This window comes from Macrotis lagotis, chromosome 6, assembly GCF_037893015.1.
Source record: "Macrotis lagotis isolate mMagLag1 chromosome 6, bilby.v1.9.chrom.fasta, whole genome shotgun sequence".
Taxonomy (NCBI): domain Eukaryota; kingdom Metazoa; phylum Chordata; class Mammalia; order Peramelemorphia; family Peramelidae; genus Macrotis; species Macrotis lagotis.
This window is the reverse complement of record NC_133663.1, coordinates 49,707,488-49,726,239: the sequence shown is the minus strand read 5'-3', so window position 1 is coordinate 49,726,239 and position 18,752 is coordinate 49,707,488. Positions and strand designations below refer to the sequence as shown.

General features: G+C 34.1%; 1 protein-coding gene and 1 long non-coding RNA gene across 2 annotated transcripts in view; one reads left to right on the top strand and one right to left on the bottom strand.

Annotated features, from left to right (window-relative positions):
- Positions 1 to 15,227, bottom strand: part of PLSCR5 (phospholipid scramblase family member 5) — a 32,480-nt gene extending 17,253 nt beyond the window's left edge. Inside the window, exons 1-4 of the mRNA XM_074191120.1 lie at positions 15,012 to 15,227; positions 9,885 to 10,048; positions 2,092 to 2,134; positions 587 to 807 (exon numbers count right to left, since the gene is read on the bottom strand). Coding sequence (XP_074047221.1) covers positions 587 to 807; positions 2,092 to 2,134; positions 9,885 to 10,048; positions 15,012 to 15,024 — 441 coding nt within the window. The 5' untranslated portion in view covers positions 15,025 to 15,227. The remainder of the gene's footprint in view (positions 1 to 586; positions 808 to 2,091; positions 2,135 to 9,884; positions 10,049 to 15,011) is intronic.
- A 1,766-nt stretch (positions 15,228 to 16,993) lies between these two features.
- The window catches only part of LOC141491643 (uncharacterized), a 53,621-nt gene continuing 51,862 nt past the window's right edge, over positions 16,994 to 18,752 (top strand). Inside the window, exons 1-2 of the long non-coding RNA XR_012469690.1 lie at positions 16,994 to 17,036; positions 17,364 to 17,466. This is a non-coding gene — a long non-coding RNA (uncharacterized LOC141491643). The remainder of the gene's footprint in view (positions 17,037 to 17,363; positions 17,467 to 18,752) is intronic.

The window sequence follows — 18,752 nt, the reverse complement described above, 5'->3', positions numbered from 1 at the left end:
GGTCTATCTATACCCTGAGGAGATGATGAAAAAAGGTAAAAACATCACTAGTACAAAAATATTCATAGCAGCCATGTTTGTGATGGCAAAGAATGGGAAATTAAGTGAATGTCCTTTAATTGTGGAATGGCTTAACAAACTGTGGTATATGTATGTCATGGAACACTATTGTTCTATTAGAAACCAGAAGGGATGGGAATTCAGTGAAGCCTGGAGGGATTTGCATGAAGTGATGCTGAGCAAGATGAGCAGAACCAGAAAAACATTGTATACCCTAACAGCAACATGGGGGTGATGATCAACCTTAATGGACTTGCTCATTCCTTTGATGCAATAATCAGGGACAAATTTAGGGTAACTGCTATTTAGAATACCATCAGTATCCAGAGAAAGAATTATGGAATTTCAACAATGACCAAAGACAATTACCTTTAATTTAAAAAAAAATCTGATATCTTATTATATAACCAATACAATTTGGTTGTCCAGGGTTCAGTTTGAACTATTTAAAGCTATTTAAATGGGAATATTTTATTTTATTTTTAAAAAAGAAAAAAATGCTTAAATGATGTTGAAGAAGACTAACCTCTTGTAGATAGCAAGGGCACCAGCAGCTGGTACATCTCAGTGGTCTGTGCACTGTTATCACTTCTCTACCAGTGTTATCAGTGACCCTCAGGGTGCAGGATCTTAATGGTGAACAGAAATTACGGTTAAAGCAGATGTTTTCCTCAACCGCAAAGTACACTCTTTGTCCCAAACGGTTTTTAATCTCATATTTGTTGGAAGATTCAGTGCCAAGTATCACTGAGAGAGGGAGAAAAAGTAATCAAAATATTATAATTTAGTATTAACTATATGTAAATAGGAAATCAATTTAATACTTATCTAAAATTAAAAGAAACAAGCTTCTAACTACATCTTTAAATTTCTAATACTTATTTCATATAACCTGAGATTTATGACTTCAATAATGTTTTCTTTATATTGATTCCATCCCTTGACTTACAAGGATACTTTGTAGGTAATGATATGGGATGAGATTATTCATTTGCTTTCCAGATCTATGCTAAATTGGCAATTCCTATAAACCTCTCACACCATTTCACCTTAACTAATAACCAAGAATCTATATATTTTCTAATTCCAATAATAAATAATATACAATGAAGTTAATAATCAATAATAATCAATAGTTTAAATTATTTTCCACTTTTAAAGATTAACAAAGTGATTTTAATCTAACTCTTTTAATGATGAAATTTCTGTTTGGATGACCCCTATGTTTCAGTATGCATTGTAATTATATTTTGGTCATATATTAGGAAACATCTAGGAAAGTGGGAATGGAAACTATTTATTGAGAAAGTCCAATCAGTAGCAGATCTTTTTGTGCATTTTTGAATTGTTAAATCGTTTGTAGATTAATTTACAAACTGATGGGACCATGACATTCCAGAATGATAGCTCTTCAACATAATCAATGATACAACCTTCCATTACTGAAAATATATTCAATTACTAACAAGTCTCAACTTATACTGAAAGAAATGAGTAAATGCCTTATTAAAAAAAAATGACTTTGTTTTGATACATACACCTTTACCACTATAAGGTTTGATGATTTTTCAAATGATACTTCCCAATTCATAATTATTTTTATTAGGTGGAATATGTATATGCATATCAATCAGATTAAAAATTAAATTCTAAGTAGGAAAAACAAGGTGTAGAGGATAGGGAATGACAATCAGGTCAGTTTGGGCTCAGAACTCCCCAGAGTCATTTACAAGATAGTAATGTGACACTGACGAAGTCACTGCAACTAGATTTCAGACAGTGCTTGGGATTGACCTATTATTAGGTCATTGATTACTGAGGATCTATATTTGATGGAGGAAATTCACACATAAGAGTATCCTACATTTAGGAAATCATCATCTCTATATAGGTTTGCATTGAACTCTTTGCATTATCTTAAGAGAAATTTAATAACTAAATTTCTCATCCTATTATTAACAAGTGCCCCTTTCCAAGCAAAAGGAACTTGATATCTTAAATTTCAAGGGGTATAGCATGTCTCATACTTACTTTCAAGTAGTTCCACCTGCTGGTGTATAATGATCAGGTCTAGCTGTTAAAGGATGACATAAAGGAGATACCAGGTTTGTTTACATTGTGCATCTTAGGAAAGTGGGAGATGTTAAAGAAACCATCAACACAAATCACAATGTACATGACATTCATTTTCTTGATTTCCTATTAAAAAATGTTTGGGGAAATCCCTCCTTTTGAGACAAATAAAAGACACAATGAATGTTGTAATCAATTAACAACCTACAAGGTTATTGAAGGTTTCCATGAAATAATTGCTAAGGGGGCAGCTAGGTGGTGCAGTAGATAGAGCAATGGTCCTGGAGTAAAGAGCACCTGAGTTCAAATCCGGCCTCAAACACTTAATAATTACCTAGCTCTGTGGCCTTGGGCAATCCACTTAACCCCATTGCCTTGCAAAAACCTAAAAAAAAAGAATTGCTAGGAATAACAACTTCAATAAACTCTGAATTATGAGAACTAAGGAAAAGAGAGCTTCTGGACAGTACAATTTTTAAAGAACTAATTCATTTTTGAATTTAAAATGAATATATAACTTATATGTAATTGTTGATGTCTCAGATATCCTGAAAGTTCCCACTGCTTTCCATAAAGTTCTGAAACCACATTTTAAAAGTATGATTGTCAGATTTCTTTATTATGACATTCATGGATGAACTCATGACTATTCTCTTCTATTTATTGTTGGAACTCATCTCTCATAGATTTGAAAGGACTTAAACAAGTTAGACTAGTCAGTTTTTGTAAACTTTCTGGTTCATACCTTCCAATGGATAGGAAAGCAATTGATTTAAGTTAAGATGGTCTTTTCACTCTAGTTGATTCATAGTGTGATCCTAGTCATAACAATAAAGAACACAAAGAGAGGAAAAAACAGCCAGAATGGGAAAAAAGTCTGAGATCAGGTACAAGGAGCCATCTGGGTTTATAATATGGCCGCCCCTCACTAATTGTTTGATCATGGGCAAATCATTAAACAAATTTGAGTTTATTCTCCAACTGGTAAATGGAAATAGAAATACCTAGACTATCTAGCTCAATTTTTAAAGGAACAAATGAAATAATTTATTTGAACATATAAAATAATAGCAATAATACTTATTATTATCATTTATCTGATAATTTAGGCTTGTGAAATAATATACATTATCTCATTAGAGCTCGTTTGTAAAACTAAAGGTCCTATATAAAAATAAATATTGTTATTATTGTGGCTGATTGTTGATGTCTCAGATATTCTGAAAGTTCCCACTGCTTCCAATAAAGTCATGCAACCACACTGAAAAAGTATGATGGTCAGATTTCTTTATTCTGACACTCATAGGTGAACTCATGACTATTCTTTGCTATTCATTGTTGGGATACATCTCTCATTTATTTTAGTAAACATTTCCTGATAAAGGGAATTGCCAATAATATAATGTGAATGTATGACTGTATGATTAAGCTCATGAGACAAATAGGTGGCATAGTGGATAGAGTGCTATGTTTGGAGTTAGGAAGATGTGTTAAATCCATCCTCAAATGCTTATAAGCCATATGACCCTGGGCAAATCATTGAGTATCTGTTTGCCTTAGTATATTCTTCTGTAAGGTAAAGATAATAACAGCTCTTACTTCACAGTTGCTGTGAGGATAAAATGAAGAAAACATTGTTTTGCAACCTTTAAAGATCTAGATAAATGCTAATATTATTATGCGTATCATACAGAAATCACCATGACTCTCAGTTCCCCAGACAACTCCCTACAATTATGCAGATGTATAATAAATGTTGAACTGAAATGAAGGGAATTTCCTGTGAGTTTCTTCTGCTTATGAATTTAGAGTTCCAAAATGCACATATGTACTCACATAGAAACAAAAGAACATTTAAAAGATCTGAGACTTTATAAAAGTAGGGAGATCCTGATAAGGAATTTCTCTTAAAAATACAAATCACAATCAATAACTTTAAAAGATTAAGTGACTTTCCAACGGTCACATGCCAGTATCAGTCAGAAATAAGACTTAAAGTCAGAATTTCTGTCTCAGAGAAGATGCTTTCAATGTCATACCATGTGTGTGTATATGTGTCCATGCATTTGTATGTGAATATGTTAATGTATATGAATATGACTCTATGCAAGTCACTTAATCCTGTTTACCCATGTTCTTCATCTGTACAATGAGAAAAGGAAAACAGCAAATCACTCCAGTAACTTGGCCAAGAAAACCCCAGAAAGAGTCAAATGTTTCTGAAACAGTTCAACAGAAACAAAACCATGTGTGTGTATGTATACATACATGCACATGCATGTTCATGCATGTATATACAGATTCAAAATTCACATAAATATATAAACTACAGTCCATATAAACTATATCTGTATATATGTGTGTATGCAAGTTTATATGTAAGTGATGTGCCACAAATATGGTCTATAGTCTCTGTATACAATATGGGTAGATATGAAACTATTGACATATATACACATACATACATATAAAATTTATTGGACACATTGTATTTAATACACATATATAATATACAGTTCAATATAATGTATATCCATATTTATCTACATGTATATCCCACATTCATATAAAAATGTAGGTGTTCAAAAGCACTCAGTGTAATTTTAAGGTACTAAAGATTAAAACTGAACTAAATTTTTTAGGTCATCCTTTATTGCAGAAAAGGACAGTTAAGTGGCTCAGTGGATAGAGCACTGGCCTGGGAGTCAGGAAGACAGGAGTTCAAAACTGGCCTCAGACACTTAAAATACTAACTGTATGGACCTTGGGCAAGTCATTTATCCTTGATCACTCCACATCCAGACCATCTCTAATCATCCTGATTCATATCTGGCCACTGGACCCAGATAGCTCTGATGGAGAAAATGAGGCTGATAGCTTAGCACAGCCCCTCCAACTCAATTCATGTGCTACTCATGGCATCAGCTCCATGATGTCATGGTCTTCAAAAATGAAGGACAAACATAATTATCATCTATTGCAGATCTGTGATTTTGTTAATATAGAGAATTCACATTGAGGAAACTGGATATTCTTCTATCAATGAAGATTAGCAACTGTTCTACACCTTATATTTCATCTTAAGAGAGCTATTTAGCTAACTAAGATAAGTGACTTTCACAGGGCCACACACACAGCCAGTATGTGGCAAAAATGAAGCAAACCATCTATATATATTATACATATATATATATATATATATATATATACCTCTCTCTCTCTCTATATATATATATATATATATATATATACATATTCCATGAAAGCAATAAAGTTAATCTTCTTACATAAATTAAATAAATGCACTATTCCATGTAAATAAGCTCCTCATTTATTTGAGGCAAAACTTCCTTTTTTCAGAGAGATCTGGATAAGGGAAGCATCAAAGACATATGTCTTGACAACTTACTCTGCTTTGACTGAGATGCCTGTGCTTTCATGTCTCAGGGTGGACTTTCTCTCTCTCTTGTACACAGCTTAAAAAGCCTCTGTGTCTTGCCAAGCATGAGAAGTCTGATCAATCCTGAATGGAGGAAGATATGGGATGACCATATGTGGTTATTCAATCCCAGTCCTCTGGCGCTGGCATTCCACTTCTATATTTGGCAAAGCCCTATCTGACAACATCCTCTAACAGCTTGCAGCAGTTAATCAACTCTAGTCAGCTTTTACAGCTGATCCACTTTGCAGATGGAAGCTGGTAGACTGGTTTCCCTAGCTCTTTTACATATCTCCATGTGCTATTCAGTCTCTGAAGTGCATTTGTCTGCCAGTGGGTTCCTGGATAAGGCATCTGCAATTATAAACATTTTCCCAGGAACATATGCTGCTTCCTGCTTAAACCCTATTAGGCATAACAGAAATCTCTTGTACCTTGAGGGAATTGAAACAGAGATTTGATTTTGATAAAGGAGATAGACTTTATGTTTTGAAAGAATGCCAAACAGTCTGGAAACTATAGCAGATGTGCTGATAACTCAATATTAGTGTTAACGTGTGTTCTTTGTAGACTCAGATGTAAGAACTTCCAAAAAAAAAAAAACCCCAAGCTCAGAGGTTGATTGCAGTTTGGGACTTAGGTTCAAATCCCACTTGGACCCTCATTAACTGAGTGATCCTTGCTAAATCGCTTAACCTCTTAAAGCCTTCTTTTCTAATCTGTAAAACTGGTGATAAGAATAAAGGAACAATCAGGCAGCTAGGTGGTGTAGTGGATATAGCATGGATCCTGGAGTCAGGGGGACCTGAATTCAAATCTGGCCTCAGACACATAATAATTTCCTAGCTGTGTGAAATTGGGCAAGTCACCTAACCCCATTACCTTATTTATTAAAAAATAATTCATTTTTTGTGAGCAAAGAACATCGAACATTACATAAATGTGGATCATTATTGCTATTACCATTGCACAAATGAAAGCCAATAAATATTCAAGAACTAGCTAATATGAGACCAAGGTCAATGACCAGTATTGTCTCCTCTTCATCTGTTAAATGATGGACTTCACGGCCTTTCATTTCTAAATCTATGCAACTGCATTATCAGTGTTACTGAGACTAACATTACTACCACTAGTCTGAGCCTAAGAGTATAATAGCCCCAGAAATGTATTTTCACTCTACTAGGAAAAGGGGCACTTCGAGAGAAACAACATTTATAATGTGTTTGCCATGTGCAAAATATTATGCAGCTATTAATTCCTGCCCTCAAGAAGCTTACTTCTATTACATGGGAGAGATACAATATATATAATTATAGGAGCACAGAATTAAAGTTGGAAACAACCTCAGAGCTCAAATTATAGCTGTTCATTTTATACTTAAAAAGTTGAGGTTGCTGGAGATTATGTTAGCAATAGCTAGACTTTTTTGTAGATATGATATAATTTGATTCACACAACCACCTGGAGAAGTAGATGATATTCTTATCCTCATTTTAGAGATGAGGAAACCGAGACTGAGTAAAGAAATTTGCCCAGACAGTTAGATAGCACAGTGAATAGAGCACTAGTTTTGGAGTCAGGAGGAGAGGGATTTGAATACAGTCTCAGACATTTACTAGTTGTGTGACCTTGGGCAAGTCAGTTTACCCTGATAGCCTCACATCCAGATCCATCTCCAGTCATCCTGATTCATATCTGTCCATTGGATCCAGATGGCTCTGGAGGAGAAAGTGAAGCTGATAACAAAGCACAACACCCCTCACTCAAATCCAGTTCTTATGTTTGTCATGACATCACCTCCCTGATGTCGTGTTCTTCTTTGGAAATGATGGACAAACATTAATAATTTGCCCAGGGGGAAGATAGCTAGAAAGCATGGGAGGCAAGACTTCAGCAGAGGTCCCACAATGTTGTATCAACTATATCATGTTATTTCTCACTTTATAATTACATGCAAGGTAGTGTAATGAAGAGGGAAAGAACATATGCAATTAGGGGTGGGATCAGGATAGACTTGAGGGTGAAATGAGACTGAAGTGAGTCATGAAGGAAGACAAAGATTCAATGAGGCGATGTTATTCTGGTTATTGGGAAGGGCTTCTACAAATTCAGGGAGGCAGAAAATGGGATGGTGATTTTGGGAATTAGTTTTCATCCCCCTTAGAATTCTTTTCTCATTCCTTTATACTTATTTTTTTCTGATCCTTGAGATTCAGTTCAAGTTTCATATCCTTGAAGAAACCTTCCCTAGACTATCTATGCCAGAGTTGTCAAATGATATGCAGTAACATTGAAATGCATTGGCTGAACAAAATTAAAATGTAATTGGGAAGTATTTGATAAAGTCAATAAAATATAATGGAACATAGATAACACTAATATGTGGTTTTCTAAGGTAATATGTAGAATGAAGCAACCTTTATTATGGTTTAGTTGCCTTTATTTCTATTTCAGTTTGTTGCACTATGTCATAGAAATTTTCCCTCTCTGATCTCCAATAGCATATAATGTCTATCTGCTACTTTCATTGTTTTATGTCATCTCTCTTTTCTTCTAAAAAAGATCATAAAGTTATTTGAAATCAGAACCAGTGTTTTGAAAATGTTCATATGGAACTAAAATTCTTTCACCTAATAACTATTGAATTTATTCTTGTTTGTGTGAGCTAGTTAATAACTGCAGTAACTAATAAGCTTTATAGTCCAAACATTATGACAGTCAATGTCTCAATTGCTTTACCATACGATTATCATTACTGCTCTGAAAGGGAAAAATAAAAATTCATGTTTTTATTTTAGGGAATTTCAAAGACTCACATCATTGGTAGATTTGCAAAATTGTGGGAGTTGGGATAGTTTTTTGTTTGTATTGGCTTTTTGTTTGTTTATTTTTTGATAGAGCATTCTGACATAGAAGAAAAGTTTTAAAAATCTTACCCTTTGAGACATTAATTGCATTGTTAGAAACATGTTCTAATTATTATTATGATGATTATTATTAATTTGAAGCTACCTCTGCAAAGATTTTTAAATAGTATTTTTTTCTTTAATTAAAAATAAAATTGCAACCAATCTAAATGTCTGATAATAAAGAAGAGGCTAGATAACTTTTTGGGAAGTCTTATAAAAGTATACTATAATGAAACTAATCCCAACTAGTCTGGGAAATATATTTTTAAAAGGAAATAACAACATAACATAAAGCAAAGCAGAAATGACAACAAGAAAAAGAGACCCAAAACAAAACAGAATATAGTAAGAGTAAACAGAAAATAAAGTTCTCACTAAATATGACTAGATAATAGCAAAAAAAAATGAACAGACAAAGAATTCTAATGGAAACCTATAATGATAAAAAGAAACCTATGTAATACTTCAGTTGTATATTGGAAAGGAGTAGCAAGTTGTACACCATAGATTTGCAGTTTCATGTGCAATCACCTTTTTTGTCTTACTATGATATGGAAATCCTTGTGTTATTCCATAAATTAAAAATAAAATTTCACAATCTAAAAAAAGAAAATGCAGCACAACAAAACAAAAAAATGTACTATTTTACACATGAATATTAATTCATTTACATTTAAATGCAAAGAATGCTTAACTATTTTTATATTTAAGACTGTCAACTATATAGCTTGAATTTATCACAATATGTACTGAAATCTTCTCACATTTACAACCTTTCTTAAGTTCTCATAACATTAATTCTCATAAAAATCTATATTTTGATCATTTAATTACTTTTTCCCTTTATGTATTAGTCGATGAAAATATCAATGATTTTGTAAATTATATGTATGGGACTGATATAGAATATCTTATGCTTTAACAATTGGACCATTGATACCTGCATCTGTTTTCTTTTATATGTGGCTAAAATAGAAATTTCTATTTAGTTCTGAGAACAGATCATAAAATTAATTACCCTCAAAGTAATATTGATTTAATAGATTGAAAGACCAATGTACAAATATATTTTCACCTGTCAACCAAAATAAACCAGGAGCAAATGAAAAATAGAAAATAAATTTGATCTGAAATATACTTTCAGAATTAATATTCTATAGTGAAATCAAAAGCACAAACCAAGAATTTGTAGGAAAAAAGATCCCACAAAATTGTATGATTTTTAGGGAAGAATTAAGGAAAACCAAAATATTTGCACTCATTTTATAATGTGAAACTGATTTTTTTCATGGAACATCAAATAAGCTATTGAATCTTTTTTCAATGTCTTAAGCATCAATTCATTCTGGGATGTTGGGGCATGGGGGAATGGAAATCATAGAAGCAGAAAAATAAAACACCTGACTCAAGTATTCTAGACCAGGAGGGAGATTGACAGGTGGTGGGAGAGGCGGTAGTGATACTTGCTTCCTTGAATTCGAAGACACCATGGGACGACCGTGATCTGGGTCAGGATAGCCCGGAAGAAAACCAGGAAGGCCTTGACTTTTCTGATTCTTATCATCTGCAAGAGATGTGAAGTCATATATAATTTTTAAAAGTCAGGACCTTTTTTTTGAGGTTGCTCTTTGTTTTGATTTTCATTTAAATTTTAATGTGTTTGTTATATTAATCTATAAAAGAAATCTCTTGTTGCTTTCCCTCCTCATTAGAACTTCTATCAGGGATCAAAGAAGTACCATAGAGGAGATGAGGCCTGAATTGGTTAACTATACTCTCATTTTTAGTAATTGGATAAAAGGTAAATTTTGTGGTCAGATTACTGTAGAATATTCTCTTGGAAGTCAGAAGTGGCTGAAAAGCTTTGGTTGAAGAGGTATAGACAAATGTAGAGATTATATTGTACCAGTCTTTGGATTGTCTACCTAGTTGTATGGACCAGCTGTCTCTGTTTTCTATCCATGCTCTAGTCCCTTCCCAATTTAGAAAAGCATTTTCTTCCATTCCTTCAAATCTGTTATCATCATCATTGGCAAATTTCATTCCTCTTGGAATTTGCATGTAAAATTTAAAATCAGTATAGTGCCATACAAATGACAAAGAACTTTCATGTGTATTATCTTTGAATTGTCAATGACCAGGTAGACAAGTTGACAGGACAGCCCTGACTTATACCTCTCTCTGGGTGCCTCTTTTTCCCTGTCTTCATCTTCCCATACTGGAGAACTCTCCTATCCTGAGGAAATGCTCTCCTGAATGGTGGCTCTTTCCTAGAATTACCATTTCAGGAAGAACACCAGATTCTTTACCTTCTTTCTGCACTCCTCCTTTTCCTCATCTGCTACATTGCCTACATCCCCCCCTTACCTCTCCTAATTTCCAATTCCTCCTTGTGCATTGTCTTCTTCCATTACTTGTAAGCTCCTTGAATAAAAGAATTCTACTCAAGAAGTAGTATTCTTGCCATGCTCTTTCTACTCTACAGATTTTTTTTTTATCTTCATCAATGGCAAATTTCATTTCTCTATCATGCCACAAGCATATCCTCTTAGAATTTACATATAAAATTTAAAATTCTGTCATTGACTCTACAATGTAATGAATGTTTAAGATTGGAAGGCTCAAGAAAGATATTCTCAGGTGCCATATACTAGTATCTATCAAGGAGCTAAATTCAGCCAGGGAACAATGGGTAGAAGAAGTAAAGAGGCAACTTTAGGCTTTTGGTTAGGAGGAAGTAGAACAAAACAAAATAAAACTCAGCCTCCTAATAATTGGAACTTCCCCAAAGTGTCTCAATAAGTTACTCAAGCAAAGACTAGATAACCATTTGTTGACAATGTCTTTTTGAGATCTTGCTTGGACTAAGTGGGTCTACATTAAAGTACTTTGTAAAGGGCAATAGAAATGCTGCTATTGTTGCTAACATACTCAAAACTGAAGTCACCTCTCTCCAATAACAATACAAATTCTATTCTATTTTCCAAATTTTCTTATTGTCTGTGAACGCTATTACTATTGTCCCATTCAGTCAGCTTTGAAGTCTCTCATGTTTCATTTTGGGCCCTCTTCCCCACCACCTCCCCAATCTGGTCTGACTCTATCTTTATAGCATCTCTGTGATCTGACCCTGCTATTTTTCACTATACTATTATAATAGACCACCTGGCTTGCCTACCTCCAGTCTTCTTTGCAATTCTTCCTTCATTTGGATGTCACCATCATTTTTGTATAACTCAGGTCGGAAAAGTGCCTGTTCCAAAAACATTGGTAACTCCTACTTGACAGTAAGTTAAAATACCATCATACCCTATTTAGCATTTAAGGTCCCCCCCTCAATATCACTTTGCTTTCTTTCATGTCTGCTATGTTTTAGACAAACCTCTGGACACACACTGTTTGTCATTCTCCATGGACTTATGTAGCCCCCTTTCCATTCCTGGAATTCAGTCCTTTCCTATCTCAACCTTTCAGAACCATCCAAACTCATCCTTTCTTCAAAATCTCCATGAATTCTTTCTTGACTAATCTATCTCTTTTATTTCCTGTCCTTGAGGGTTTACTATGGAACTCTCCTTTGCCCCATTACTCCCTAGTTTATATTATATTTATAGCCATCAGAGACCATTGTGAGTATTAGCAATTTGTCTGTTTTTTCCCAGGGGCCTTGGGCTAACTGGTTGTCATTCACTGACTAGCTCTAACCCTAGCAAGAGGTATATTTTAGTTCTAATGTCAATCTACAGGTGTGTGTATATCTATCCATCAAATCACTTGGCTGCTCTTACAGTTGTCAACTAAGTGGCTCTGTACAAAGGATCACTACTTTAATAAGCAGTTTAAATGGATTAAAGTAAAAAGTAATAACATGGGAGGAAATATTTCATATGTAACATTAACTGTATAGTCCATTGTAGTATGACCCACTAGAAGCAAAAATTCTACTTGAATTGACATTCTTTTTTTTTTTAGATTTTTCAAGGTAATAGGGTTAAGTGACTTGCCCAAGGCCACATGGCTAGGTAATTATTAAGTGTCTGAGGTCAGATTTGAACCCAGGTACTCCTGACTCCAAGACCAGTGCTCTATCCATTGTACCACCTAGCCACCCCAAATTGACATTCATTTTCCTGAGGTTTGAGTTACAAGATCAAGGAATTTACCTCTCTTGGCTTCAGTGTCCTAGTTCAGTGGAAGGTATTGGAGTTAACTTCTGTTCCTGTCATTTAACTAACTCTGTGTCCTTAGGTATATACATACATACCATTTTTTGGTCCTCAGTTTCCTCATCTGTAAAATGGACTACATAACCTTTACATTTGCTTTCACCTCTAAGTCCTTTAATCCTATAATGATTATGGGCTTTTAAGTCCTTTTAAATTTAAAATATTGTGATACTATCATTAAGTTAAATTACTCCCAAGAAAGATATAAATTTGTCTCCTAAAAATGCAGGAGCAAATAAAGTCAATAATGTAACCTAAATTCTCAGTTGTAAATATTTAATTAATCTAAGATATTCTATTATTCTAAACCATTTCAGTTGAACAGGGGTCCTCAAGTCTCTAAATAGATTTAGATACTTTCCATGTGCTACAAAATTTCGGCACAATGCAATGTGTTACCAATACTAGAATATCCATTTTCAATTGGAAAGCTTCCCTTTAAGCCTGGAACCTTGAGTTAGATCATTTCCATTTATTTGAATATTCTAGCTTTTTTCCTGGTGGATTGATGATATTTTGATCTTAATCTTCCTTTCTAGTCCCTGCTTCCTTCAAAGTCTTAGACCACCAGAAGAAGAAGGAAATTCTTTGAATTTCCATCTTGCTTTGAATTTCTATCTACTCTTTTAAAAATGTATAACTACCTTATAAATATTTTATAAACTAGGCAACACTTTACCTCACAGGCTATAGCCGTTCCTCTAACTTGTGTTTTATGAAGTTGAGAAGTGTTGGGGACCAAATGTGAATGTCAGCCTTGAATAAAAGTAAAAACCCTTGTTACATCTCCTCCCACTGCTATCCAATACCCCACTCCCTTGTTTGGTTTAAAATATATAAAACTGAAGCACAAACATATTAAAAAATTCATGGTTTCTCTGGTTCACGAGTGTTTTACATTTTGTTTAGTTCTGCAAGTGCCACTTGAGAAGCAAGACTGTTCTAAACTTTGAAGGAAAAGGAAAACTTACTTCAGACATTTGATGTCTAATTCACAAAAGTGATTATTTGATTAGGAATCAAATATAAACAATCAGTAAATAGGTTTTAAGTCAGACTTGGGTGTTGATCAAATTGTGGGTCTGATCATCTCATTTGTAATTAGGTTAGAAATTTCTTACCAAGAATGCTAATTGTACCCTGTCATGATAAAACTTTTCATTAGAGCCTGAGTTTAATAGCTTCTCTTGATAATGAAATGCAAGTTTCTTATAATTTCCATAGGGGGCATAAGCAAAAATATACCTTGTGACTTTACTACCAGAAAAAAATAAGAGCATCCCTTGTTATTTGAAAGGTGCTTCAAAGTCAGAAGACACTAATGATATTTCTATAGTATTTCAGGGACAATGAGGACAAACTTTATTGGTGTGGGAAGGAAAGGGGAAGAAGTTATAAGAGGAGGCCATTCAACACTATTTATCAGTTTGCTTAAAATAAGATAAAAATTTCACTTTGCCTATAATATTTGATGTGTGGCAAAAGTGACAAAAGCTTCTTACACTATACTTTGCCAGCATTATCTGTAGCTTATCAAATGCAGTTGTCACTACCAAAAGGCAACAACACACTGACTTCATAAAATGAACTAAGTCAGTTCTAATGAGGACTTCTTTTTCCTAAAAGAAGTTTCTGTGGTTATTTTTAAAGGATCATTGTTCTTATATTAAAGGCCCAAAAGGATATATAATATATATATTTTTCAAAATTGGAGAATACTCTCAGTCCCACCCTTTAACACTTTCTAACCTCTACATAGAAGGCAGTCTATGAATCCCTATAACCTGGGAACTTCTAAATAATTGGATGTCTTTTAATGTCATGTCATCTAAGTGTTTCTGTGAGAAATCCTTCTTATTAATTCAATACTCAAACCAGTGAAAATATTATTTGAATCTGAACATTTTTCATTTTACCAGGACCAATTTTAGATAACATTGGAACCATTCTAAAGATGAAACAGCAGCTATTTTTTAAAAAAAAGTACCTGTTTCCTCTCTGACTAGCTATAGAAATCTGATCAATTTAAAGAAATCAGGATAGGAGGAGGAATATTTGCTAGAACTATATATATATATATATATATATATATATATATATATATATATGTACATGCATAGATACACATATATCTACACATACACATGTATATATGTACATGCACATATACACATATATCTACATCTACATATGTATATATGTGTATGTGTATCTATATCTATATCTATATCTATATCTATATCTATATCTATATATAACTATACATGTATGTGTATAAATAATCTTCCCCCATACTCTTACCTTGAGAGGCCATGAAGACGTCTGAGTCACCTCTTCAAAGGGAGCCAGGTTAAAAGGAATGGCTTTTCTTGTTGCAGCAATGAGAGAAAACACAGCATGTGTAAAACTTCAGAAGGTGCCTGTCTACCTCTTGTCAGCTTACAAAATAACTGAAGAAGTGAGAGCCTTGCTACAGTTCCCATACGCTGTACTTGATGAACGTGGACAACAGGGGGAGATGATGATGCTATCTTATACAGTAAACATGACTGAAAGTCAGTCATCTGATACCTTGGTTGCAGAGGAAAGAATTCAAAACCCATATAAATGAGGAAATAGTAGAGCACAAGCTACTTCTCAGTAAAAGATTCCATCTTGCCCCACTATTCTTCTAATAATTACATGATGTGTGTGTATTTGTGCATGTGTCTGTATGTGCATTTTTTTCACATTATGAGACTGGAACAATTTTTTTTCTTTCTAATTGTTGGGCTACATAGCTTCCGTTCACAAGCCTGCTTCTTTTTATAAAGGATATAAATGACTCTCCAGTTTTAAAAGCAAATTTAAAATAACAGAGAACAAAAAAAACTGTCAAATTGCCCATATTCTTTTGAATTTTGTTTTATTATGAACTAAATAATTACTCAGAGGCCATCTAATCTCAGTTATACCTCACTAAGAAGTTTATGAACTTCAACCTTAATTTTTTCCCTTTAGAGGAAGATACCATTTCTACTATTTTTAGATTCAGAAACACAGTCTACTTTTTTAAAAATGGCTCATTTGAGACAATAGCAGACACATTATAAAATACAGAACTCTAGTCAATTTACAAATCAATATGTAAATACTCTAATTACCTATATTGTACATCGAAAAAAAAGGGACTATAACCTTGACCTGGAAGCTCATATTTCTTCTATCACAGGTGACTAAGTCACCATGAAGATGATGCTCACCTGGTTTGTTGTACTGAGTAATATGATTTACAGCTGTTGGACTGGGAGGACCCACTGCAATATCTGCAAAATTTTAACCCAGATATATTTCAGGCCATCACTTCAAATAATGTAAGTCAAATTGATATTCCCATATTCTCTCTCTCTCTCTCTCTCTCTCTCTCTCTCTCTCTCTCTCTCTCTCTGTGTATGTGTGTGTGTGTGTGTGTGTGTGTGTGTGTGTGTGTGTACTGTCTCCCTTACATTTAAATGATTTAAATGTAAGGGCAATAACTTGTAGAAAATGCAGAAATTTTACTTCCAAATGAAGAAAAGCAAACTAAAAAGAAGTAATTATAACGATTTATATTTGTTTGAAAGTTTAGAATATAGTATAGAACTTTGCAAATATACATACTTTCATTCAAATACTCTTGAGTAGTTTTAGGCAACCTTGAGTATTGTTTATCATGGGTTGTTGTTTGTTTTTGAAGGAGCATGTCACAACTAAGAAGGCTTATGACTTGTTTTAAGTAGAATTAGTCTTTTAATACCTAGTATATATTGAAGATTAATCAATTCTTGTTGATTAACTGGGCTAATCAACAAGAAATTTTGAATACAAATCAGAGGCTTGTCAACTTTTCTGATGCCAGTACAAAGTAACAGTTCAATTTCTACTGTAAATATTAAAAATTCAATTAATTTCCTTTGAATTCATTTTAATTTAACAAGTGCATATTAACTTTATTATATGAGTAAAGTACTAGCTCTATTGATATTTCTATTACATTGGGCTTAGGCTTTCCTAGGAAAAACTAAAATTGAGTTCAAGGAGCATTAACATAGAGCCAGGAAATATGGAAGCCACAACTCTGGTTCCTGCCCAGTCTCTATCTAGGCTTTGGCAGGTTCATTACCCAGGAAGCCATTCCTGTCAAAAACCCAGAAGGGGCATCTGGTTTCATGTTATCACCTTCCTTGGCAGAATAGGATTCTCTCTCTCTCTCTCTCTCTCTCTCTCTCTCTCTCTCTCTCTCTCTCTCTCTCTCTCTCTCCCCTCCTGCCATGTTCCACTGCGCCACTTGGCTTCAATACTCAAAGGGTAAATTATTTCTTTTGCTGCCTCTTTCTCTTTCTTTCTTTTTTTCTTTTTTCTTTTTTTTTCTTTCTTTCTTTCTTTCTTTCTTTCTTTCTTTCTTTCTTTCTTCTTCCTTCCTTCCTTTCTTTCTCTCTTTCACCTTTTTTCTTTTCTCTCTTTTTCTTTCTCCTTTTCTTTCTCTTTCCTCTACTTTTCTTTCCTCCCTTCTTTTTCTTTTTTCTCTCTTTTCCTTATTTCTTTCCTTATTTCTTTTCCTTTCTTCCTCCCTCTCTCTTCCTTTTTCTTTTCCTTCCCTCCCTCCCTCCTTCCTTCCTTCCCTCCTTCCCCCAGGAACAATGCAACAAAAATTTACTGAATGTAAGTGCCTACTGTGTGCAAGACTCTCATCTTTTTGACTTCCGATTGAAAGAAGATGGGGTCTGCCAAAAAGTCCGTAAGTATTGTGTGACTATGGGAGAAACCCTTGCTCCAAAAACTTGAGTGACTCCGCAGCCTCTAGGCTAAATTACTGATTGGCATTTAAAGACATTTAAAAAAACGACATGATTCCAATCTCCTATTCTTTACTGATACCCTAGTTTTCCTTTATACACCACCTCAATTTATTTTGATTTATTTTGTTCTACGAGTTGTTCTCTGCCCATAAACCTCCACGAGCATAGGAAAGTCTTCATGCTTAGAGCACTCTTCCCTCTCTTTAAGAAGTTATTTTTGGTCAATCTCAACCCGACCCTCCCTTTTAGTAAACTTTCCTCAAATTATTTTTTTTAAAATCCTGAATTTACATATAGACTCGTTACAAACCTCCTACCCTCCCATACCATAACAGATCAGAAAAGATTTAAGGACATGGATTTTCGCTTTTATATTTGCATTCCCATTGCTTTACATAGTTGCTGTAGTTGTTTGTCCTTCACATAGAAGGGGACCAAAATGATATCAATCGTTTATGGTATCAAATGGGACTTAATACAGTCTTTTTTAATTTATCATTTGTGGTAGACTTTGACTGCCAGGCTAAAAGGTATGTATTTCTTTCTATGGGTAGTGGAAAGCCACTGAAGATGTTTAAACTGGAGAGTAATGACTTGTAGGAAAATTAATCTTGATGGGTTTTTTTTGTTTCTTTTGTCTTAGGAGACTTGGATGTAAGAGAAATGAGCAGCAGAGGAAACATTTAGGAGGCTATTGTAATAGTTCATGTGCCTAGAAAGCACCTCCTTTATTCTAATAGCCCCTAGGGAAAAATTATTATAGACTTGTAGATTTAGGGTTACAGGGACACTAGAGACCATTGACTTTCAGTCTCTTATTTTACATACTAGAAAATTAAGGTCCAGGTTTTGACTTGCCCAGGGTCACACAGCTGGCAAATATCTCTGTTATATACTACTTGCAATGAACTAATACTAATATATTAATGAAAGTCATTTAACTTCTTTGAACCTCAGGTCATATAAACAGAATGAACTGAACTTCAGTGGAGGATCTCTATGGTCCTTTCCAGTTTGAAAATAATATGATTCCAAGGGAAATTCATCATTCCCTCCCTCTTGCCCCCTTACCCCACCCTGCCATGATCTCCCTACATAGATTAAAAGAGCAAGTTTATTGGATTTCTTATCCAACAGCATACCATTGCCATACATTCTAGATAAACACTTGTATCTTGTTTATCAGTACTTCCCCCTTGAACTTGAATCCTTACACTGGCTTTCT